The following is a 27,129-nucleotide window of genomic DNA, read 5'->3' on the forward strand; positions in this document are numbered from 1 at the left end:
TGTGTGCCCAGGCCAACCCAAAAGGGACTCTCCACATACGTCAGTCTGTATACCAGCTTCATGGTCACCAACTGGGCAAAGATTGGCAGGTTAATTTCACCCATATGCCTACTCATAAACAACTTTGTTATCTCTTAACACTTGTGGACACTTTTACAGGATGGATAGAAGCATTTCCGGTCTCCAGGGAAACAGCAGGTGTGGTGGCTCAGGGTCAAGGAGCTTGTGTCAGAAGCTCTCAACTTCTCCTGGACAATGGACTCATCAAACAACAACTAACTAAGCTCTTCACTGAACTCAGGTTATCTTGGCCCTCGCCTCAGGGCTACCCCACGGGCCTGAGCCCTTTTGAGTTGCTTTATTGCAGGCCCTTTCTCCTTAACCATCACCTCTCAGTTCAAACTCCTCCACTGGTGGTGTACCTACCCTACCTCTCCCTTTTAAGGTCCCTTCTTGGTTCACATGTTGACAGTTGTCTTCTTGCCACCACACCAGTGGACCCTAATGCCCCTAAACCTGACCCACTCTCCCCTGAGGAACATATGCTAGTGTCTCCAGAATGACAGCTGACAGGATGCCTTTCCAGCCACACTTCTCACTGAACGTGAACACCTAGCTTTCCCCGTCCCCACGCTGCCCTGTGCCCGCAGGAAGTAGCCAGATTTGAGTCTATGCCCTTTTTTCCAAAGAGAGCCTAAATGTTTGTCATAATTACCACTCCAATTTTCTGTCACCTCTATATCCAAAGAGTCTGGAATGTCAAGTTGGGAGCATAGGCCCCTGCCCCTCGCATCTATCCCAGCCCCCAGGCCTGGTCTGGACTCCAAATCCCAGCAGGCCAGGTCCTGACCCCTCCCTGGGGGTGGGGTTAGGACCACTCCCCAGGGTATTTAAATGAACCCCCAAAAGAGGAACATGTGGTCCCTTTTCCTTCCTCCCCGTGGTCACATTCATGAGGCTTCCTGGTTCCCCCTTGGGGCCACCTGAGAGCGCAGAACTCCCATTAAACCTGGATATTTTTAATTTGGCTTGTTTTGATTTGGCTTGATTGGGAATTTTGTGTCGGCAGGGAGCTCATGTTAGGAAATATTTCTAACACATTGACAACATAAATTAAGTCCAGAAAGGATCAAAATGAAGGCAATTTCTCTAGCAGTGGATAATCATCAATCTTTCACTGAGAAAAGCAGGAAATAGAGTGGTATAGAAATCAAAGAGTGCTGTATACAACATAAAATGTACTGGTTAAGCCGGGCGGTGTTGGCACACATCTATGAGTTTGAGGCCAGCCTGGTCTACAAGAACTAGTTTCAAGACAGCCAGAGAAACCTTGTCTCGAAAATCCAAAGAAAGAAAGAAAGAAGAAAGAAAAAAATATTCAGCTTAAGAGAACAGGTTTCTTAAAATTAGAAACCAAACCATATATTGTGTGTTCTCACACAAGTTACTTATCTCTCTGTGAGTCATGAGGATAGCAAAACTTTCCCCTTGAGATTGTTGGGAATGTTAAATGAGTTACTAAAGAGAACTATGTGCTGCTGCTGCATAGTCTCATGATTTCAATTGCAAATAAAACACAGTTTTTTAGTCAGTTACTCCCTGATTGAGTTTATTAGGGTCTAGGAGAACTGCTTCTTCCATTTTCTACAGCAACTAGATAATTGGGATGTGGACCCCTGCCTAATATCTGTAGGCAAAGATTCTGATGTCCAGAATGGGCAAAGCCAAGACCACAGTATCATTGATAAATGCTTCCCTTTGAAGAAAGGGTTTAATATCACATTCACCTTGTGAGCACTAATTGTCACTTGTATTACTGTTAATATATTCTACTCTATTAAAAAGAATAAAACATTCAACATTCCCCACAGACATCCATGAGGGTTCTAGGTAAGAGAGGAAATGTTTGTCTATCCAGCAACTTTCTCCTGACAGTGAGGTCTGGGGTAAGGGGACTGGAGAAGGACCTAAAGATCAAATGGTGTGTGTGGCAGGAGAGAGTGTAAAAGCTGTGAGTTGTACAGGGAGTGGGAAGGGGCACAGAGTTTCATTTCCCCTTTAGGTGGGAAGCCATTTTGTAATGTTTCTTTTTAATAAAACCACCAAATCTCCTTATCACCTAAACAAGAGGGCCAAGTTGGAGAAACTTCTCAGTAGTTGAGTGTTTAGTTGCTCTTTCAAAGGACACAAGTTCAATTTCCAGCACCCACATGAAGCAGCTTACAACTGCCTATAACACCTGTTTTTGCAAGCACATTGGTGCAAGTGAACTCATGCAGACATACACATACCCATACAGAAAAATAATAAATCTTAAAAAAATAAGAGTTCCAAGGTGTCTGGGTAGTCATGGTAACAATGACATTAAAAGTCGAGGTTCTGTCAGTGCTCTTGATATGAAGATTTGTGGTCAATTTCCCATCCTACAACAGCAAGTTGCAGATCATAGAACACTTCTAGACCCAAGTTTCAGCCAATCACAGAATATTTGGCCTGTCTTTAGCAACTGATGTCCTATTATCAGTTTGTGTCAAGTTGATGAGGCATGTTCTCAGGGATGGTAGCGCAGATAGAGCCAGGCCTGTAGTCAGTTTGTGGTAGCTATGTCCTGAAAGGTGGATGTCTCTCAAGGCCTGGGCCCTGCTGCTGGGTCCTTAGGCAGGGATGCGCTTCCAGTGAAGCACAGTTCAGCCAGCAACGCAACGGTCTTCACACTGCCACCCACTCTGTATGCAAATATATCACTGACACAGGATTCCTAAGCTAGATAAAAGATATGTTCACATCTATGAATAATCAGAGAAAACCCAAAACAGCTAAGTGGGAAATAAAAACAATTAAGTCTTCTACAATCTTCCATGGAACTGGGGATATATGGTTTAAAGGTAAAGCATGCATCTAGCATTTGCTAGACCTTAGATTCAGTACCACTATGGAAATAAAGACTTGTCCTGTGGATATAAAGAAGGCTTCTTCCTCCATGTAGGGTAGATAAAATCAAAGTATTCAAGCAAGTGTGGTATGTTTCACCAGACTCAGTTCTAGATCTGGGGTTAATTTTTCACTAGAAGTGTGCTCTGTGTGTGTGTGACATGAATTTGTGTGTAATCAAATATTAGTGTCAAAATTTATAATTGGTATTTTTTAATTAAAAACATTGCTTGGCCCATTAGCTCTAGCTTCTTATTGGCTAACTCTTACATATTAATTTAACCCATTTTTATTAATCTGTGTATCGTCACGTGGCAATGGCTTAATTGGTATAATTTTTACAATCAACTTGGCTGAATGTATTTTCTTTCTTTAATGTATTCAGTGCTTTTCAGGGGGTTAGAACTACAGAGCCACAATTAGACGAGAGAAACTGGTTAAGAAAGGGTCATTCTCTCTTTTGTTGACATAGATATGTCTAGGTCTTTCCCATTTCTTTCATCAAACACAAGAGAGATTTCATGATATCGTTAATCCCAAAGATAAAAGACCACTGACCCAAGTCATCATGGCCAAATTAACTAAAACAAACAATTAATGCATGTTTTTAATTCGTGTACACAGACTGCCTCCCCCTAAGGCAGGGTTTGAGAGGTCGGCATTGGTTGCAGTAGGAGATTTACAAATGGGGGATTTGGCAGGCAACGTAGGTGGGGTTACAGGAGCAGAACATAAGCAGAACAAGTCAACCCTAACTCCTGAAACCAAGATGTGCTTATAAAGTGGGCCTAACAAGGTAGTCACAGGTGGTCATTTAGCTTTTTGAAGCAAAGGAAGGGTTGCAAGATGGCTATAAACAACCATTTGAAACAAAGATACAATTGTCATTCCAGAGCAGGCAGTACAGAATCATTTGTAGTGAAGGTTACAGACGGGGCATAGGTCAGTCCTTGGGAAACAGAGGTTTAATCATAAACAAGAATGAATCTATTAAGTTTATTTCCCGGTTAATGGGAATCCACCGCCATTGATGTAATAAGTCAATCAAACTGAATTAATAGATCCAGGAAATTATTCTCAGCACAGCATTCCTGGGTGGCCCCAGGGGAAGTTGAGGAGACCACAAGGTAGGGACTTTTAATACCTTCATGGGTGGGGCTGCAGATGGTGCATTCTCAGGGGCAGAGTCCAGACTGAGGCAGTTCTAGTGGAAGGGGCTAGGGGTAGAGCCCCCACTCAAACATTCTGGACTCTTTGGATATGTGGATACCAGAGGCTGGAGTGACGCTTCCATCCAAACAGAACTTACTTTTCTTTACTATCAGATGGTGTTCAAGTCTAGGATGGAGGAGGATGGCTCTTCAATATATTCCAAATCAGAAAGCTGCATCTATCCATTCTCACATCTGGATTCTTTCCAAGGTCTATGGGGCATGTGTGTATGTGTTGGGGTGGGGGGCGAGCTCTTTGATAGGTGATAATCAGGGATTCCATCACTCACTAGTTGTTTGAAAGGAGTCCGTTTGTTTCTAGTATGCCCCATAGGAAAAATAGTTTCTCTTCCTCATTCTTTCTCTAAATTTTTACTTTAAACCAGACCAATGAATTTTTTTTACAAAATCTTTACATGTCACCCAGATGCTCGTTTTGCACTAACAATCCTTCCGTCTCAGTCTCCACGCTGCTGGAATAACAGGTATATGTCACACGGAAAGATCAGTAAGCTGAAGGCTTCAGTTAAATAACAGTCGTAGAGGTCTGGCAATGCAGCCCGGTGGTGGAGTCTATGCACAGGCAGTGTTTTCATCTCTGACACTAAATAAATACACGGATTCCTCATTTTTTAGTTAGGGACACTGCCTCATTTCAAGACAAAAGACTGCATTTTCTGGCTTCCCTTGTAGAAATATAACCACGTTCTTGCCAATGAGAAAAGACAAAAGTCATCTCCCCGCTTCTGGAGAAAGCTGATAAAGGAACCCAGTCAACTGGGGGTGGAGCATGCGTTCTGTCCATTCTCTTTTTAACCTGGAATACAGGTATAAAATCTGTTTCAAACTGATGGGAATGTTGTCTGCTAAAGCCAAGGGAAGCCACAGGATGTTCTTATCAGAGAATAGGTCATTTCTATTATTCTCGTTCCTCCTTGATAGAGCCTAGTCAATCCCCAGGACTGTCTCTCCTCATTTTCGCACTCCTGTCCCCAACTTGTTTTTCACAACATTCCCATACAAGCTGAAGAATTGTCTTTATGATGTTCAGTAGAGAGTGAGGGAATAAGGTAAAGGATACCGAAAGTATTTTCTTGGGGTGTCACTGAGATGCTCATCCTATCAACCACATCCAGTTTATTGTATGCACTAAGACATACAGTCCACGTTCTGTACTAGGGGTATTTTCACATGCTGCAGTAGTAATGAGTGGGGTATTCTTCACTGTGAGAGGTAGAGAGGGTGGAAACACATCTGTCTGAATATTCACTGACTACCCTGGAGTAAAACAGCTAGAAAACAAACAAGCAAACAATCCACCCTGCCAGGTAAAAGATTCCACTTGAGTACTAGGAAATAATCAGGGCTCACATTAGTAGGCTTCAGACCCCACAATCTCCAAAGTTTCCAGTCTATCTCATCAAGCTCCCAGGGTGGCCAGCCCGGACAGCTGCTTATACAGCTGTTGTTAGTGAGGCCTCTAGGTGCAGCGGCTGAATGGCTCTCCTAACCCATGTGTCTTCCAGGAACTGTGCAGGGATCATCCCAGTCACTGGGGGACTCCAAAGAATCTGAGTCTATTCGCCCCCACCCATCACATTCTCTTTGTGAACACTGCATTGATGATTATGTCCTAGATCCTAATAAAAGCTGTGGTCCTTAGGTTCCTTTGTCTCTCTCTCTCTCTCATTGCTGGCAAAACATATGCTTTGGATGGCCATCCGTGGGTGTGCTGCCCTCTTCTCTGTAGAGTCTGTAAGTGATGTGCCCTGCACCCTGTCATGTTCTGTGCCTCACATGTCACATTTGTTTGGCTACAAACCCAACCCCAACCCTTTCTATGTCTGTTAGGAATTTTCCTAATGCAAGCTCTCTGCCGACACAAAAATCCCAATCAAGCCAAATCACAAGCCAAATTAAAAAATATCCAGGTTTAATGGGATTCCTGCACTCTCGGGTGGATTTTGGTGGGCTGTCTTGACCTTCCTCCAGGGAGGGGGGGGGGTCAAGGTTTGGCAGGCACAGGGACGGGGCCTGCATGGCCAGAGACCAGGACTTACACTGTCTGTTATCATTTTGCTGACCTTCCCTGTCACCTGGGTACCCTGTCCCTTTAAGAGACAAGCTCCACCCACCCAACCCCCCCAGGCTAGCTAATCTCACTCCTTTTCTCTATCCACCCCCCCCCTCTGTCCTTCTTTTTCTGAAGAGGCAACTACTGCCTCCCTCCTTCCCCCTTCTCTTCCTGCTTCTCTCTCTGTCTTCACTCCATAATCCCCTTACCCATTAAATAATTTTATACAGAATAAAGCGATGCATATCCCCCGCCAAGGGATGTTCCAGGGTCACTCCACCATGAGATCTTTCATTGGTGTTGTGAACTCAGCAGGCTATCCCTTGCAGCTGAGGACTGCTAGGGATCCTGAAAACCGGAACCCCTCAATAAGGTCACCTTTACAAATTAACGATCACTGGAATTCTACACCCAACATCAAACAGTAGGTTCCTTCCACACATGCCTCCATGAGTGTTCAATTGCTCAGCAGTGGTTTCCCTGAGGAAAAATGGCCCAGTACTGGTCAATCGCTTGCCCAGGGGCTTAAAGCCCCTCGCTTGGGCCCCTAAGTCTACGTGACGACATAGGGGTTCGGTTAGTGCCCACCCACATCGCTGCCTATCATGAGCTTACATTCTGCCAGTGGTTGCTAGGTGAAAATACAGCCTGCTTTTCCAATGTTTGTCTATCTGCTTTTCGTTTCAGTATGTAATCACTGTGTCCCCCTGCTGCCAGTGCTGCGCCATGTCCCACGTGGGGGAGGAATCTGTCACTCTCCCTTTCACGGAGCACTGTTTCTGCCACTGCTGCACTGTGGGAGAAACTCCTGAACTTGGACCTTCTAGCAGCCCACTTCTCAACTTTCCATCCATCTGCTGGGACAATTGGTAAGATAACCGCCGGCATTTCCCACGAGCAAGGTTCTCTCGGGCTCTGCTCTAGTACCGCACACACTGAACAGTGCATTCGTTTCTTCGGGCCCAGAGCCCTCGCTCGGATCTATGGATCCTTTTTGGGATATGATCCCCCTCTTGGCCTAGTGCCTCTCAGACGACGGCCCTTTCTCAGCCCCCATTATCTTGTGGACGAATAGATAAAGGCCTAAGCCAGTTGTCTCTTTTTCTGCCTCACCCGTGGGAAAGAGGCTGACAAAAACATATACATCTCTAACTTCTACCAGTGGACTGTTAAATGTGAAGAATTAAGCCACGTGAGCAGCCACCTGCCAGTTTGTTTGAGCTTAAGTTAGGGAGGAGTCACAGACTTGTGAAGTTCAGCCCCAGCCAGAGTGCCTGCAGCAGTTTCTCCACGTGAGGTCTCGCCCCTAGTCAAACAGGGCAGGCAGCCTGCTATTAGGCAACCGCACTCCAGTGGTGGCTTGGCTCCCCCTATCTATATGACCTGTCACCAGCTACCTTTAAGCCATCCGCTATGCTTTTAAAAAATTACTTTTATGCTCTATTGCGTTTGGTGTATCTGCGTAATGGTTCACCTGGGCAGGGCCCCCTGGGGCGCTCATTACACGCAGAGACCTAGCTGCAGTGTGTCTCCTCTCCTGTAACGACTCTATTTTCTAAATAAAAAAAGCCAGCCTTCTCTTGTTCACTTTTCATTTAACTTTAACCTCGTCCTCTGCTCTGCCAACACCTTGCCAGGTCCAAGAGACACTGGACAGTTCCACACCCCAAATCCTGGACAGGCGTGAAGCAATCAGCTACTTCAGGATGTGACCAGAACCCAGCTTTCTCAGGTCTCCCAAGACTTCGATGCTCACAAATAAGCAGGAAGAACTCCCCGCCTGTTTATTATAAGAGAAAGATGTAAATGTTATCATTTTGCTGACCTTTCCTGTCACCTGGGAACCCTGTCCCTTTAAGAAACAAGCTCCGCCCACCCCAATCTCCCCCTCCCACTCCTGCCGAGGCAAATTGATCTCAATCCTCCTCCTTTACCTCTTTCCTCCATAATCCCCTTACCCATTAAATAAACTCTATACCTATACTCTCTCTGCATGGCGCATCTGTCTGTCTCCCACCTGCCATGGTCTCCCACCCGCCAGAAGTCCTGCGAGGGTTATACTGCTATGAATAACATATGAATGATAACAATGTCTACTAGTATACACACACTTCTAGGTGTGTTCATCTGTACATGGTCAAATAGGAAGTAACCAGTAAAAGGCACACTGTACTCAACCATGGCCATCTTCGTTTGAGAATGGGACTAAGTCTACAGCCATTCTCCAGAGAAATCTCAGAATCAAATTTGAGGAAACCACAACAATACAATTATGCCTTGGAAATTAAGTAGTTTTTGTTTTGTCATTTAAAACGAAGCTTATATCATAAAAGTTTATATAAAGAATATAATTTTGCATTACTTTATTCAGCTTATTGCGAAAGCACACAGATTCAATTCTTATTGGCACATAGAATAAGAATATTTAATTATGACAACTTTCTTGTCTTCCTAAACTCACAAATTAGCCTAAATTTTCTAATTTTCCATGCAGAATGTTGGGCACATTTCCAATGGAATGTGGAAAAAAGTACACATGCTACTTTCAGGCCTGTAGATTAAAACAACTGAAAATGCCAAAATTACTGGATGATCAGAATCCAGGTTCCTGAATGACAAGGCCATGCTCTTATCTTTGGTGAATTCTGACATCTCACATTTTAAATTTTACAATGCTAAACAACTCAGCTTTGAAAATACTTTGCTACAGCCTTCAAACAATATACATTAATGCAACAATTGTTTCTCATGGACAGAAATGTGGACATTTTGTTAATTACTAGTAGGAGTCAGCTTGTGAGATACAACATTCTGCAAAAGCATGGTGATTCTCTGTTCATGTTGCTGCATCATAAGCTCGTGAAAAGTGCATATTCCCCAAATGACTCCATTTGACCTACTGGATGAGAATCAAGCAAGGCATAGATGTTTGTCACTTCCTTGAGTTTTATAGCTCTTACCTCATTGCTTTGGATCCATTTGATTTACGTTATTGAACTGGGTTATTTAAGGTTTACTCGTTTTATAGATTTTTTTAAATCAACATGCAATCCAATGAAACAGTTCAGCTTTGTAGTTTTATGAACTGCACACATTTTAATTTCACACAGTAACCAGCCAGGTAAGAATGGGGACCAATTTCTCCAAAATACTGGCCAGTGCTCTTTGAAGTCACATCCTTAAGCCTCCTTTGATCGCGAATTTGTTTCTCATTGCTACAGTTTTGTGTTTGGGATAACACCACAGAAACAGAAGCATACAGTAGGGAAGCTGTGAAGACATGTCTCATATTCCTGTGAATGGGAGCACATGTCTAGAGTGTATGTCTTCCTATAGTGAAGTATTACCTTCTACAGACCTACAGTTTACTTTCTATTCCCTGTTGAAGGTTCTTGAGTTCTGTGTCCAGGGATTGTGAATGAAGCTGCTATAAAATATTTAAATGTTTTCTGTGGTAACCTAACTCGCTTTCCTTGGGACAGGCTATTGGAAATGTCAATATTATAGATGTGCTGGAGGGAACTGAGTTTGGAGGGGGCTGCTTTGCAGCATTCCCACCAGTACTCAGCGGATGCTGAGCATCTTCTCTTTGCCTTCTCTGACCTCTGTCAACCAAGTGTCTCCAGGGGCTGCTAGCTCTCCTCTGGGGAAGGGGAATACTCCTCCTGACTAAGAGCTATTATTGCCTTAGGAGCACAAGAATGTCTACTATCACTTTAGTGTGAACTGGCTATAGAGAAATCTCACCTTTTATCTTGAAACGACTCTCTTCACATTTATGAAACAAATTTTCTGTCTATAGAATTTTAATTTAGCTGTTGTTTCGGCACATTTAAATGCCATTACATTTTCTTGATTTTAAAAAATTTCATTTTTTGAGATCATAATTTAACTATCATATTTTTTCCGTCCCTCTCCCCCGTCTAAACTCTCCCAAAGAACCCTCCCCACTCTCCTTCAAACTCATGGCCCCTCTTTCTCACTAATTGTTATTGCATGCATGTATGTATATGAATAGGTATACATATTTCTAAGTATAAACTGCTCAGTCTGTACAATGTTACTTGTATGTATGTTTTCGGGGCTGACTCTGGCACTAATGAACCGTGTGCTGTGCTCTTCCCTGGGAAAGGTCACCTCTTCTCCCAGCTTCCTTCAGTTGCGTATAGTATTGTATGTCAAGTTGAGGCCTCCTGACATTTTCCCCCTGTCCAGTTCGGCATATTCATTGGTGTCATCCTTGCTCAGTTCCCATTCTGGCAATCACATTGGTGAGACTTTATGGGTAAACCGTCTAAGTTTGTTTTCTTTTCTTTGGTCTGGAGGCAGGAAATCACTTTATATAGTCCTGACTGTCCTGGAACTCACTATATTTTATGCATTGAAAAATCTGAAATTACTGCAGGTGAATCATACTTTTTCTAGTTAGCTATTAAATTATAATTTCCTGATTCAAACTTAATTTCAAATTAGTGATTATTATATCTAAGATAAATCTAACTCCTAATTATTTCAACATGATTTCCCTGTAAACTTATTTTCTTACCAAAGCAATGCACTTCACTTAAAACAGAGAAAAGCCGAAAAACAACCAGAGATCTCAAGTCGACTGACCAAATTTGGTATGTAACTATGGTTTAGCCCTTTCTAAGTTTACACACACACACACACACACACACACACACACACACACACACACACAGAGAGAGAGAGAGAGAGAGAGAGAGAGAGAGAGAGAGAGAGAGAAGAGGGAGGAGAGGGAGAGAGAAATTGTTATAAAAATTTAAAGACATTTAATTTAATGTTAGCTGTCGGCTTGCTGTAAATAGCTTTTATTATATTTAGGTATGACCCTTGTATCCCTAATCTCTCCAAGACCTTTATCATAAAGGAGTGTTGAATTTTGTCAAATGCTTTTTCAGCATCTAATGAAATGACCATATGGTTTTTTTCTTTCAGTTTATTTATATGGTTGATTACATTAATAGATTTGCGTATGTTGAACCAGCCCTGCATCTCTGGAATGAAGCCTACTTGATCATAATGGATAACTTTTCTAATGTGTTCTTGGATTCGGTTTGCCAGTATTTTGTTGAGGATTTTTGCGTCGATGTTCATGAGTGAGATAGGCCTGTAATTCTCTTTCTTGGTTGGGTCTTTGTGTGGTTTTGGTATCAGGGTAACTGTAGCTTCATAAAAGGAATTTGGCAATGACTCTTCTGTTTCTATATTGTGAAATACATTAAGAAGTATAGGTATTAGCTCTTCTTGGAAGTTCTGGTAGAATTCTGCATTGAAACCATCTGGTCCTGGGCTTTTTTTGGAAGGGAGATTTTTGATAACTGTTTCTAATTCTTCGCGACTAACAGGTCTATTTAGATCGTTCACCTGGTCTTGGTTTAGGTTTGGTATATGGTACTTATCTAAAAAAGTGTCCATTTCTTTTGCATTTTCCAGTTTTGTGGCATACAGGCTTTTGTAGTAAGATCTAATGATTCTCTGAATTTCCTCTGTGTCTGTGGTTATGTCCCCCTTTTCATTTCTGATCTTATTTATTTGCGTGTTCTCTCTCTGTCGTTTAATTAGTTTGGATAGGGGTTTGTCAATCTTGTTGATTTTCTCCAATAACCAACTTTTTGTTTCATTGATTCTTTGGACTGTTTTCTGTGTTTCTATTTTGTTGATTTCTGCCCTCAGTTTGATTATTTCCAGTCTTCTAAGCATCCCCCTGAATATTAACCTTCATCAGGCGATGAAAGAAGACAGAGACAGAGACCAACATTGGAGCACTGACTGAAGTCTCACGATCCAAAGGAGGAGCAGAAGGAGAGTGAGCACAAGCAAGGAACTCAGGACTGCGAGGGGTGCACCCACACACTGAGGCAATGGGGATGTTCTATCCGGAACTCACCAAGGCCAGCTGGCCGGGGTCTGAAAAAGCATGGGACAAAACCGGTCTCGCTGAACATAATGGACAATGAGGACTACTGAGAACTGAAGAACAATGGCAATGGGTTCTTGATCCTATTGCACGTAATGGCTTTGTGGGAGCCCAGGTAGTTTGGATGCTCACCTTAATAGACCTGGATGGAGGTGGGGGGTCCTTGGACCTCCCACAGGGCAGAGAAACCTGCTTGCTCTTTGGGCTGAGGAGGAAGGAAGACTTGATTGGGGGAGGGGGAGGGAATGGGAGGTGGTGGCGGGGAAGAGGCAGAAATCTTTAATAATTAAAGAAATTAATTAATAAAAAAAATTTAAAGACAGCCACCATAAATTGAGTAGCTAAAAACTCCTTGCGTGCGCTCGTGGTTTCGGGATTTTTGGTGGTGAGGAGTGTGAGCCCTGCCCCACTGGGTCTTCTGCTCAGTCTCCAAAGGCTGCAATCAATGTGCCAGCCAGCGCTAGGATCAAATCTGAGAGCTGTGCTCCTCTCCTAGGCCCAGTGGTTGTGGGTAGAATTCAGTTCCCAGCTGTTGCAGAATGGCAAGCCCTCAGACCCTCGATGCTGTCCCACAGCCTCTGGTATAAGGTGTTCTCCATAAATACGGCAGTGTGCGTTTTCTAGGACAACAGGATCTCTGCTGTTTTGAACTGTTCTGACTGCTTCTATGTTTGACCGCTCAAGACTCTTTGATGAGGTTCACCTGCTTCGGTCAGGGCCATCTGTGATGAACTCCTTTTGAAAGTCTAACTTAATGTCAAGTGACTATGAATTTTCATTACATCTGCAAAATCTTTCTAAGAAATCTGGTAACACAAGGGAGGAAGTGACAGCCAAGTCACTGGTTTCAGCTATATTCAGCGGGAAGGGATTATTCAGGGGATTCAGCACGAACACGAATCTCAGGGGTCACTTTAGAAGTCTACCTATTATAAATAGCATGTCTTAGTACCATTTCTGAGTTTTTCTTCCACTCAGTTCTTACAGTTTGGTTCAGATACTTTTACAATATCATACTGGCACTGCAGCTTCAACAACCCAAGTTTTGAAATTGTATTTGCCTTTCATAAAATAAGAAATCTATGAAGTATAATATCCACTCACAAAACTATTTTTTAAGATTTTATAAAGCATATTCGCTCTGGATTAACACTTTTTTTACCCTGTAGGTAAAAATACAAAGATGGGGTTCTGTTTCCTTTGCTTAAGTGGGACACTGGTCACTGCTGAAGAGTGGCATATTTCCTTTACAAGGAAGGATGGGGGAAGTGACAGGGAGGATGGGAAAAGGGGTTCATTCCTCGCTGTCAGAGCGGGTCTGTAGCTTTAACATCACTGCGCTGCTTGCTCTCGGGTCACAAGGCAGCCATTAGTGGCCAGAGACAGCTGAAATGAACAAGTCTCAGTGTTTGGGAGTCTCAGGGTAAAAACTGGCCAAATTTTCTAGATGATACACATTTTTGTTAAGGGTTAAAGATAATTGTGCCTTTTGATTAAAAATTAGATTTAATTTTTAAGATTACTTTCTTACAAGTATGTCTGTGTACCATGTGCCTGCCTGGCACCTGCAGGGATCAGAAGAGGGCATCATATCCCCTGGAACTAAACTTAAAGACAGTTGTGAGCCCCACGTTGGCGGGGGCGGGGACTGGAAACCAAACTGAAGTCCTGTGTAAGATCCCCAAATGCCCCATCTCTCCAGCCTCCTCCTTTTATTTTCAAAATTAGATTTTTTGACCCTTGTTGATAATTCCAAGTACCTTCTCCATATTAACAGCAGAAACAACCAGTTATAATTTATTAAAACAAGTTCATCACAATTTTGCCTGCTTGAAAATGTTGTAAATATATCCAGAACTGTTCCAGTGTTGTAAGATCGTAAACATTGTCTTAGGAAATTACAAAGAATGGTAACTATGTTAGCAAAACTATGAAATATCTTCATTCCGTTTTCAAATACAAAAATATATTGTTTTATGCAACACTGAACAGTTAAGGCCAGAACACTTCAAGGAGGGTTGGAGGTACAATATTTTGGAAACTGCTTGTTAAGAATATTAACATAAATAAATATGAAAACTGTTCATACTGTTCAAACCAAGCCAAACATAGATTTTTATCTTTTTAAAACAGTGTTATTAGGAAATTTCCTTAAGAAGTCAAAACATTTTTCAAGTATGAAGAACAAATGTGCTCGGTGACCATGGAAACATAAACATACATTTACAGTATTGTACAGGATTTGGACTTTCCCTCCATATTTGGTGTTGCACTATTCCGAAGATTGTGACCCATGTGGTTCTGGTTGGCATCTTTCTTATCACTTTGTAAGGCTATTTGATCTCCTATTGGCTTTATCTCTGGGAGTGGGTCATTAGTATTCTGCGTCATTTTCTGACCTGTCAATGACATCCGGTTAAAGAAGGAAATCTAGCAAAAACAGACAAACAAAAAGATTTCATTTCAGTAAGTGAAGTATTTAGAAAGCACACAGGGATATAATTGTTAACAGGTATGAGCATGAATTAATCACATTTTAAGGTACATATATGTACAACAATATGTCCTTAGTATCTATATACAAATTTTCCCCTTTTATCAGAAAGCCACGATGACAAAAATCAGACCTTTCAGGATATACCTTTCAACACTAACAATATCTCCAGAACATACCATCATGGTTCTTCAAGGGTGAAATCACTCAGTGTTAACATTTAATGTAAGAAGACTGGATCATTTGGGGACTTCTGCTATCACTGGTGTCCCTTAACTACAAATCATTTCTTCTGTGATATTCTAGAAAAGGAGGGCATACCTCCATAATCCTGAGACCAGAAGCTCTCAGACACTGTTAGGCTTGCTAAATGAAGGCTGTGTGATGCTTGTAGGCCTGAGTCATCTGGGATGCCAGCACTGGGACATGCAGAATATTGATGACAGATAAAAATACCAGGGATCCTTGGCAGACACAGAAGGGTGTTTAAGAAAGGCTGATGAGGGGCAATGAGTGAGAGGCAGGCAGATGTGGCAAGCTGTCCCTGAGGACTGAGGAAAACTAAGGCAGCTTAGAGGAAAGGCCAATATAATAACAAGGGCATTGCCTATGGGGTCATGTGCAGGAAACACCGGGAAGACTGTCATCTGAGGACAAAGGTCTCATCTGACTTAGGACCATTGAAGATTTATCCTGGACGAAATCAGTATCTTTCAAAGAGCTATCATAAAAATAATGCTTTTGACAAGATGTCAAAACTAGGAAAACCACAAGAAATGAACATTTTACGAGGCTGTATGCGCCTCTTTTAGAAATCAAACTGAAACTAATAGTCATTTCCTTTTGATCTTAAGATGGAGTTAACCGAGTAAAATGCAATCTATAAAGACTTCTAGCAGGAGGCTTATGGATTAAAATGGAGGTACCCCTTTACTTGCTATACTGAAAGGTACCCATCTTGAAAAACTCACTAAGTTAGGAAAGTGTCACTTTCTAATATGTAGGTAATTTCTCAAAAATTTAAAGACAATCCCTGTGGGCCTTAAAAAAAGGAAGAGCATACTTCAGGGGTGAGCATTTGTAAACCTTTTAGCCTAGCTCCTGGGATTTTAAGAGCTCTGAGTTCACGAAATGTAGGAGATTGGACAGAGTCAACCCTCTCATGATCTGGGACTTCTTAAAGGACTGTTTACGGAAGTCCACATAGAAAGAGCATGAGAAAACTAAACAGCATATGCCATTTGGCTTTTGAATGACAAGAAACATGTTTTGCTGAGGTAAGCTTGAAGTTTGTGTGACCAACGTGGGAAGGGAACCCTTAAAAGAGATATTAGCCTAAAACCGTTTCAGATCTAACAGGCGAATGAGAATTCTCTATGGATGGACTGACACTTAGCTGGGCTTAGGATTTACATGCAATTGTCCTGATTGAACATGCATTCAATCTAAATTTTAAAACACATACAGAAATAAATCACTATTATTAGTAACTGAGCCAAAGCAACACATAGATTTTTGGCTTTGGAGGATGGCTGACATTAAAATTGAGAAGTAAAAAATAGAAAATGAGCATGATTGACTTATTTAAAGCAGAAAATATAACAATTTTGAAGTACAATAAACATAAATTCACTTAAAATTAAAGGAGAAAAAAGACTGGAGAGATGGGGAAGAAGCATTTGTTGTTCTTACAAAACAAATAGTAGCTAAAAGTCTATAACTTCAGTCCAGTGGGTGTGAGGCCATGTTCTAGTTTCTGAGGGTACTGAAAACAAGTGGTGCAGAGACATGCATGCATGCAAAATACATGAAATAAAAAGAAATAAATCTTTAAAGAAATGGGATTGGAGAGATGGCTCAGCACTCAAGAACATGTGCTATTCCTTCAGAGGGCCAGGGTTCAATTCCCAGCACCCATACAGGCTCGCAATCCCCTGTTAACCAGTTCCAGAGACTCTGGTGCCTCTTCTAGCCTCTATGGACAATACATGCATATGGTGCATGCAGGTTAAAATGTTCATACACAGAAAAGAAAAATCTTTTTTAAAATGCAAAAAAACATTGAAATTAGTACCCAAAAGGTATGCTAAAAATCAGAACAGTCTCAGCAAAAGAGGAAATATAAAGTCAATAAAAAACAGTAAATTGTTCAACATATCAAGAGACATAATATTAAATTGATATTAAAACACAAATAAGAGAAAGAAAATATTTATGTCATATTCTGAACGGAGGTGCAATGTTCAAATAAATAAATTTTTATAGATAACAAATTTTAAAAATATAAATTAAATGACTTCTTAAATTCGTGAGTCATAATAAATTTCCACTAAACTAAAATAAAAAATACATATATAGGCATGCTACAACAAACAAAGACAATTTAAAAAATAAGCATAGATAAAACTACAGGTTAGATACAAAGCTCTCAACAACTATGCAAAAATAATATTTATTTTGCAGTGCTAGAAAAGGAATACGGGGTCTCAAGCATACTAGGCAACTGTTCTACCTGAGCTATACCTTTAATCTACCTCTAACATAATATTCGTATAGCAGCAATTGCAACAGGTACAATAACAGCCAACTAGTCATACTATATATCACTCGAGAACTAGGATTAAATAGAAATACACTCAAGCCAACAGAAAATGGAAAGCATGAACTACCAAAAGACATCTATGAAAAGAACTTCCAAAATGTTCTTCAGGGTGCATAAGGATCCCAGAGAGAACATTTGAGAAGTAAAAAGCAACGGTGAGCAGAGCACATGGTATCAAAAGCATGTAACAACACAGCACGTGACACGGATAAAATCAAACACTGCGGTACAGTAGCTGTAAAATGGGAAAGAATGCGTGGCAAGGCAGAAAAGTATTGAAGATTCTGCTATTATTTGAGAAAAAGATAAGAACATTGGTTAGTTCCAGACATTAGGTACGCATGGAAAACATTCAAAGTAAAAATCTAGCTTTTCAGGCTATTTACAATGGAGCCATCTAAAATACAGGTAAAAGATAAGGGTAAAATATTTCTACCAGGCAAATGATAACAGAAGAAAGCTAACTTAGTAAAAACATGAGCTACTACTTTAAACCCTTTGCATATTGGGGGTTCTAAAACTCATTAAGGAACTCATAGGATGTAGATTAAGTTAGGAAAAGTAGAATGGAACTTCAATACTTCAGTCCTAACACCAAAGCGCAAAATTCATTTCACTTACCTTCTTGGACTTTTTTATGGATTCACTACCTCCCAGAATTTCTGAAGAACTGCTCTTTATACGATCATACAGGCGTCCTGCAATGGGATATATGTAAACATATTATCCTAACTGAAGACAAAGCAATGTCTCAATGTTTTCAGGAAAACGCTATTAACTCTGAGTTGTGAGATAATACAAAAAGAGCTCACCACTGGAGAAGTGGGCAATGTTATACCATACAGTTCTGAAAACTGGAGTCTTAATGGTTAGATGCCCAGAAACTTAACCAGTGCAAAAATATTTAGATTATGAGTATCCAAATATTTCCTACTATGAAGAGTTGTCAGGAAATGTTAGCGATGTGAAATATGTACTAGAAATACTAGAAGAGAACATGAAAATTAAAGTGTTTTTAAAGACCCGTGGGCAGGGGCATCTGCTCATGTGTGTATGCTTGTGTGTAGGCCAGAGGACAATGGCCCACGTCTACCTCTATGCTCTCCATCTTAGGTTTTGAGATAGGATTTCTTATTGACTCTGAAGTTCACCGACTGGGCAACGCTAGCTACCAGAGAGCTTGAGAGAATCCTCCTGCATCTGCCCCCACCCCCACCCCAGCGCCAGAAATACTGGGGTATGTCACCACCCTTTTTAATGTGGGTGCTTCGACTACAAATTCAGATCTTCATGATTACATGGCCAGGGCTTTAATGACTGGGCTATTTTCCTGGTTTTATTAACCCTGGTTTATTTTGATTCTTTGGACTAAAATGAGCATGCTATTTTTAATGTTTCAAGTTAATCCATATATTATATAGCTGAATAATAATCTTTAAGAGAAAACTCATGATGCATTGTATTCTTTTGGTTGGATATGGGCAACCATTTGAAGCTTATATTTATTTTTTGATACAACTGCCTACATTCTAAGAATCCTTAAAGATGATAATACTTTAGCATTTTACTAAACATAATCTAAAACTTAGTATTTTGTTAAAAGAACAAAACTGAGGAAACTATTTTTTTTCCTCTTTAGTTCTTATTTTATTTCTTCATTTCTGAGGTACTGGGGATCAAACCCAGGGTCTTGACTATGTTTGGCAAGTGTTCTACCACAGAACTGCATCCCAAGCCTATGAGCAGTTCTTTCTAATGAGAACACAGCAAAGTGGTGATGGAGAAACGTAACGGACAGTCTTACAGCACAAACACAGATGGTTTGCATCAAAAACACAAGGTGCAATCACAGTCTCTGTTATGAGCACCTGTTGTTATACTAATAGACTTAAGAAGAGCTATTTCTTGAATGTCGATGGTGACATTAACGACACAGGTCCAGGTCCTGGGGGAAATAAGTAGACTCCAGGATAGCCCAGTCATATTACCTTGTCACTAGTTTGACAGAGATTAGGTTGGGATTTGAGGCAAAGGTCTAACTTAATACTAGTTGAGTGGGGGAGGTAGATTTAGTTCTAAATCCTTGAACAGTAACACATGACACCCATGGCAAAGAGTGTAGAGTGGTGGCCCCGAGGAAACTGAGAAGGCAAAAGTAAAAGTGGAAAAGCCTATTCCATGAAAAAAAATTGTAAGACTCTTCCTTCTTTAAAACTATCATTATGATTTACTTCTGACCTCTGCCATCCTATGTACATTTCAGCTCACTTAAGAAAATGGAAATTTCTTTCCACGTATTCACTCAAATGTCCTGGCCAAGTAAGATTATCATTTCTAACACCAGGATGACATGTACCACTTTTTCTCCATTCCTTTTCAGAGAATTAGATCATGTATCTCCTGATTTCAAGGTCTGAGAGAAATATGGGAAACAGCTGTAATATTAGAACAGCATTTTTGTCCACATCGTATATCTCGTTGATGATAAAAACAATCATCCTCTTAAGCGGGTTGAGGGGCTGGAGTTGAGAGTGCACGCTGTTCTTGTAGAGGGCTCAGATTCAGCTCTCTACATTCACATCAGACAACTTCCAACTCATTTGAAACTTTGGTCCAGGGGATTTTCTCAGACCCACACACATATACATGTAGTTAAAAATAAGACAAATTTAAAATGTCATTTTAAAGTCAAATGTGGTCATACCTTTAGGATTTTCATTGTACTCACGAAGGTTCCTTTGCATCAGGCTGACACTCTCTTCCTATAAACAATAAAGAAACAGTATGTCTAAACACTTGAACAAAAGAACGTTCCTCGCATATCTGTGCTGTGCTGGCAAACCTAGTTTTGGTTTAGAAGTGCAGTTCTGGAGCCTGCCTCTCAATAACATAGGCATGTGATAAATGTTTTCCTTTGCTGGGCTCCTATGACATGGGAATCCTCAGATGTTCAGTGATTGCTAATGTCCTCAGTGACTCTAAAGCAGGCACATGCCTGTAATCCTCAGGAAGCAGAAGCAGAAGCAGGTAGTTCCCACAGCTCAAAACCAGTCTGGTCTACATAGCAAGTTTAAGAATGGCTAGAAAGAAAAGATAGTGCTATCTTTTCTTTAAAAAACAATAAAACTAAGTTTATGAACTTAAGAAAACTGTATGATCTTATCCTCTATAAGATGACTAAAGATTGGTAAACGGCACACAATTTTTCTCAAAAATTTACAAGAAATGGATATTTAATGCTTTTTTCTTATTGATCACCAAAACCTAGGCTAATAAAAATTTCCACAAACAGGATCATTTTTTCCTTCTGTAGGAAACCAATAACTGCCGGAAGTTTTCCTTCAGTGAAAACAAAGAGTCTTGAGAAACAGAGAAACCAAGAAAAAATGACTTCTACATAACAATAGTATTTAAATTAAAAATGGCAGGCACATAGTTGAAAATACCTTTAATACCAGCACTTGGGAGGTAGAGGCATGGGGATGAAGAGTGCAAGGCCATCATCAGTTATATAGTGAACTTGATGCTAACCTGAGCTATGTGATACTACTGAAAAAATAAGAAAAATGGAAATACAATATCTTAAAAGTATACATTTAAATTTAAGGTTAACTATATTTTAGTAGTTGTTTCTGTTAGGAGAAAGAAAATGTTTTTTTAAAGAGTTTTACAGAGCAGGAATGAATACTTCATTAAGTAGAAACCATGACTAACTCAGTGTTTTATGAAAGTAGTCTGGAAGGTGAAAATGAACACACCATTCCATTTGGGGTTCAGCATCTTACACATCTGATATTAATCTGATCATTGTTGGCAGAAGCTCGACTGCATCAATGACAAACAGGTTATGACCTCAAATATTGCTGTAACCGTATGCATTTACATGTGTATATGTATCAATATATGCACATAACACATGCCATCTCTGCCACCAGCAGCTAGATTCCCAACTTTTTATCATAAGCATTTCAAAGACGGATACCCAACTTTCTGGTTCATTTCTCAAGAGTATACTGTCTGTGCCCATTTCCACTCATGTAGGAATAAAATGTTAATCGCAGTGTAGCAAGTGTGCTAGAGACAAGGTTTGCTTAGTTCCTAGACTAGACAAACCTACTTTTTTAGTTTATGAATGAAGTGACACAGAGATATTTCTGCTCCCATAGGAAACTGCAATCTACCATCTCCTTTCTCTTAGATGCGATCTCTGGACATAAGCCCTTGTCATCATACCTCTTTAATGGTATCATCTGGGTTGTCATCGAAAGCATCAATAGTTTCTGAGCTTGCTGTTTCAGGAAGCCCATCTTCAGGTACACTTTCTTCTTCTCCGGGTTCCTTCTCTTTTTCCTTCTTTTCTTCTTCTATAATGCCTTCTACATTTGGGGCACTGATTTGCTCATCCATGTCTCCTGGCTCTGGATTCACCGTTTCTGAAAGCAGCTGATCCTATGACAAAGGTGATCATAAAGATTTCCTTTTCTTAATGAATAGATAAAGATGCTGCTGCTGTAACTTATATTTGCTCAATGAATGTTTCCACTATGAAATCACATTTAGAAGACGAATACATGAACTACTGTAGAACCCACAGTGAACATCAAGATACTACATCACTGAGGATTCTATGGCTGTTGCTCTGTGTATGTGTGCTGTTGTATGACAATGACTAGTGTTCCTGAAAATCTGTTAGTAACATGAAATACATTTTCTTGACTTTTTCCAAAGAATGATCTTAAGCTTGAAAGAAATTAAAAAAGTTTTTTCCTTACTATAGCATTTTAATAAAATATCTATGTATTATACTCATTTTCTACAACAGGGATTTAGAGTCCCCTCCACACCAAATTTATACTTCATTCATATTTATGAGTAAGGTAAGCTATTTATAACCCAGAAAGAAAGATAATGAACACATTTTAAATGCTATTAAACATGGTATTTTTCACTAAAAGTCACATAAATTATAGCACTTTGAACGTATTATAAACACATCTGGAAGACTACTGTAAACCACAGAAAACACTTACCTTTAAAATTGAGATAATTTAGGAGAGACTGGCAGAATACTGTCATTTTATAAAAAGAAAAGGTAAAGTTTAAGTACATTCTGAAAAAGATAGTCTGGAATGGTCAAGTCTATGTCTTGTGTTAGGACTAGAGTGAAGAAGTGAATGGGTCAGACAAGTGCAACTCAACCATCACTGCATTGGTCACACACCACTCTGCTCTTTGGTTTGTCTCAGGCCAATATTCTTTGTATTTCTTGTGAGGGATATCAAAAAAGTCACTATTCCTTGTGATGTTTCAGTTGGCCAGCATATCCCAGATCTTATCACTATAAAATGGGTCAACATACCGACTCACTTTTTCTATCTTCATCTCCAAACAGCCATGGGACTGCAGTGACCAATGAAGATAGGGTACCTGGGCTAAAGCTTTAGGACAGTGGAGGGTTAGAATTTAGCGCTCATTGATGCTGAGACCCCCCCAAGAAAGGGTTCTTTAGGGAGAAGTGGAGGGAGAGGTAAATACATAAGGAGAGAGAAGGGTAAACTAACGATAAGGATGTCTGAAAAAGTCAAAATACTATTAACTATCCAAAAGAATGGACAATACATGTAATTACATGTATACTTACATAGATCAAATGAAAATTTCTCATTTGGGCTGATAATGTTCCCTCTGAGAGTCAAAGATCACCTAACAAAATCCCCAATACCAGCTCTCCTTTGAGTTTTTGCTCAGGCCTGTCCAAAAGACTCCCAAAACATTTAGGTTGTTGCTAATTCCGCTGGTTGTCCCCCAGAGGTGGAATGCTCCTATTGCTGAAGACACCAGAATTTCAGGGCCTTAGAGGCTTCAGAACTGGAACTAATCTGCATGTCCACTCCCTCAAGACTAGCTTTCACAGTACCAGAAGGCACCAGGCAAACTTCCAACAGTCTCAAATAGACGTGCTCAACAGGATGGAAACCGTGTCTGATACTGGAAACGTAGTGAAGCACTCAGGGCTAGTGAAGTCATAGATACTGGAGGGCAACCTATAACCACTACTTTACTAAACTAACAATCACGAACAGCAGAATAGACATTATTCCCACAGATAAGTGCAGCCCTCACCATTCATTGAGGAAACTTCTCTTAGCAATAGATGGAGACTATTACAGAAAACCACAACCAATCAAAATCCAGTGTTGGGGAGTCCAGTCACAACAGGTATATCTACAACACACTCCCACACCTAAGGCCCAGGGAACATTTTGGAAGAGAGGACAGAAAGACCAAAAGAGCCAGAGGACCAGGGAGGCTACTCTGAGACTGTGCCTCTAAGTAATGTGTGATGCGGCACCCACAATGTTTCATCAACAAGACAACTTAAACAAAAATACCAGCATACTAAAATGAACAGGCCCGTGAGGCCTCAACTCTACACAAAGAACAAGAGGCAGCTAAGAAATCCTCAGAGTAGAATTAGTCTCCCCAAGGAAAGTGCACACTGATTGGTTGTCCAGTACCAATGGTCAGCCCTGAAAACATCCATATGAATACATACATGAGTAATATTATACAGACTTGGCAAGTTATATTTAGGAATACATATATATATATACATACACATATATGGATAACTCTTAATGAAAAATAACATATGAGTAATATACAGACTTGGCAGGTTGTATTTAGGAATATATATGTATATACATACACATATATGCATATGATAACTAATGAAAAATTAAATCCATGACATTGAAAGCGAACAAGGAGTGGTATATGGGACGTTTAGGAGGAAGGGGAAGTGAGAAATATTGTGACTCTATTAAAATCTCAAAAAAGTGATTCTGTAGTCAAAATTTTAAAACAGTTTGGGCAAAGTTACAGAGTTTCTTTTAAAGTTTTTTAGCATGTTAGCACACATTGTAGACTTTTTGGAGTGTAACTGGAATATTACTTTTTTAAAAATGAAGATCTTAGAGATTCTTTTAACTGGCCATTGTGATTTGGTGCTTAAGGTAACAAACGAGATATTTCAGAAAAGTATCTAATTGTGCATATTAAATTCTGTATTTTAATGGTGCAACCCTTTAATACAGTTCCTCATGCTGTGGTAACCCCAAGCATAAAATTATTTTGCTGCTATTTCATAACTATAATTTTGCTACTGTTAGGAATAGTAATGCATATGCATATGTATCATCTGATATGCAGGATATCTGATATGTGGTCCCCAAATGGGTTACGACCCACAGGTTGAGGACTACTGTGTCTAACTCCTCACTTACTGATGCTTTCCCTGAATCCTTCCTGAGGTGCTCTAGTCACAAGAAGGCTTTCACTAGATCTAGTTAACTCGATACATAAGCTAGTGATTGCCAGCAACCTCTACTGAGCTCCAGACACATATGGTGACCCGGACACTGAACATCTGGAGACCATCACAAACTAGCAAGTGCAGAACTGTCATCCCGGACTGTTTCTACTCCCTTGTTAGTAGTCACAGTGAACAGCACTCTTTCCACCCAGGTCTCTAGACCAGAAGAAAGCAAGGCTTCACTTTCCTCTTCCCTCCTAGCTACATCTTTGTCCTAACCCCTCTGATTCCCTGATACATATCCCCCATCCTCATCCCCAGTGTCTATTTCACTCTCTACCTGGTCTACTATAACTGGCTCCTACTTTCCATACCTGTGCTCCTGCTGGCTTCAAATCATTCTTCAAATTGCCGCCAGAATAACTGTACACCACCTCAAGTGTATGTAGCCACTCTACTCTTTTTCCCTGTAACATCTTGTATGAGCATGTAAGGCCATTTGCTGGTTAAGTTTTAATCAACCTGATTCATTTCAACGTTTCCCTACTCACTCCTGGTAAGTTCATTCTCAACCCTTTCACATAGGAGCTGAAGTAAATCTGCTAACATACTCTATTGTGCTAATGACTTTTCCTGCTGGCTTCTAGAGTCCTCTGAAATCAGGGGCCATATCTTAAGTCTTACATAGCCAAGACACAAAACATCTTTAAGTAATCTACTTTTCAAAAGCAAGCCATCCATGCATTTTGGAACTGAATTTTCATCTTAACCTGACTTTGGCTAAGGACACAGAAGCAGAAAAACAAATAGCACTGTTAAGAAATAGTCAAGCATACAATTAAGAAAAAAACATGCTAAAAAATGAAAAGATCATAGCAGAGGTTCCTTGGTGTTTCCAAGTGTTCTTTGGAGAAATATACCTTTAGTCTTCCTGCAGTTGTGATGGGGGAAGGGAGAACAGGGCCATGGGAGGCTAACTGTAACCTGCCCTCACTTGAGGCCTATCTGACTTGAGGAAGACCACTCACTTTTTGGTGCCAGATACATAAATACTTGATGCCAGACATTAAACTGTATGTTAGGAACTAATCATGCTATATGACATCAAATTTTCATAATGAAAAGAACGAAGGAAAAGATTACAGCACCTTCCTTCACTATTGCATTGGTGGGAGAGAGCACACCACGTAAGCCAATCTCTACAGTGAGTCACTATCACTCAAAACACATCTCAGCGTCACTCACCTTGATGGCTGCTGTTGAGCCATCTCTGCAGCTTACCTAAACGTCTCTTTCTGCCACAGTTCACATTAGGAAACTGTACCTCAAGGGATTCTACATATACAATGCCTCACCTTCCCTGCAGTAATGACTAGCAAACTATAGCAAACATGTGAGTAATCAGTGGATATACTGTGCCTGGAATCCCAGCACTGGAGGGGTGGAGACAGAAGGATCCAAAGTTTAAGGCCATTCTTGGCTATGTAGTGAGCAAAACACTTTCTAAGCAAGCCTGGGTTTTGAGAGACCCTGTCTCAAAAACAAAATAAGAACTAGCTTTTGAAATCTATGTAAGCAGCTGTCAAGTCACAAGGGATCAAGTGGTCTTATCCTTAAATGTCTTTTTCTCTATTGATGACATTTGTACATATGGAATAACTTCTACTTATGAAAGCTTATGTTCTTTTATGTCCTGCCTCAATGTATCACTAACCACCACAGAACTCCTATCCATAAGCTTTAGAGAGTACCGGGCCTGCCACATGTGTGATTTAATGTGTTAGCTGAACACTGGGCAAAGAAAGTTAGCATGCTTTATTTAGGGCTATTGCTCACTTCCATATAACTTCATTTGTGTGAAGCCTGGGTGATTTTTTGTGACTAGACTTAGGCCTTTTTTTTTTAAAAAAAAATGAGGAACAGGAATAGCAGAAAGTCTGGTGTGGCAAAGTTATAACAAAGCTGTTTGTAGCCAGAGGCTTTTATAGCTGTTCCCATCACTTAGGTATCCCATTCTAATTCTGTATACATTTTAAAAAAACAGACACCTACAAAGGCGAACAAGAAGCTGGTATAACTTCATACAGCTTGAAAGCACACACTGTAAGTAGGGCCCTGAACTCAAAGACTATGCAAATGCTCTTTTGACTATAACTTGTAGGAATTACTACTTCTAAAGGGTGCACCAAGTTTGGGGGTAGGGAAATGCAAAGAAATTGGTAAGAAATGCTGCTTGAAAGGGAATATCTCTATCAGTTCAAATGGTAAAAATAGGTGCCATTTGACATCAAGAATGCATCAGTATTGCTCTTCTTGGAAGATGAATGCCTCTGCCTTTGCCATAAATAACTGGATGTTTAGATTCTTGTCTCCCAGGCATTCTCATATGAATTTCCTTTATGACCTTCATGGCTGCCATCCCTCTTACTTAATCTTTTTAAATCTATTTTTAAATAATTACCTTTGGTATACATACTTAATCGCACTCTTAATTCTACTCTACAACAATGAATATGGTAGACTTTGGCCAAGGATTATAGTGTCAAAATAGTGGAACACTA

The 27,129-nt window shown here is 40.3% G+C and overlaps 1 protein-coding gene across 3 annotated transcripts in view; it reads right to left on the reverse strand.

Moving 5' to 3' along the window:
* Positions 1 to 13,927: 13,927 nt before the first annotated feature.
* Positions 13,928 to 27,129, reverse strand: part of Rpgr (retinitis pigmentosa GTPase regulator) — a 49,030-nt gene continuing 35,828 nt past the window's right edge. For all 3 annotated transcript variants that reach the window (XM_057759713.1, XM_057759712.1, XM_057759711.1), the window contains 4 exons: positions 21,487 to 21,702; positions 19,958 to 20,015; positions 17,875 to 17,951; positions 13,928 to 14,587 (listed from right to left, as the gene is read on the reverse strand). In XM_057759713.1, the coding sequence (XP_057615696.1) occupies positions 14,381 to 14,587; positions 17,875 to 17,951; positions 19,958 to 20,015; positions 21,487 to 21,702 (558 nt within the window). In that variant the 3' untranslated portion in view covers positions 13,928 to 14,380. The remainder of the gene's footprint in view (positions 14,588 to 17,874; positions 17,952 to 19,957; positions 20,016 to 21,486; positions 21,703 to 27,129) is intronic.

This window comes from Chionomys nivalis, chromosome X (assembly GCF_950005125.1).
Source record: "Chionomys nivalis chromosome X, mChiNiv1.1, whole genome shotgun sequence".
NCBI lineage: Eukaryota > Metazoa > Chordata > Mammalia > Rodentia > Cricetidae > Chionomys > Chionomys nivalis.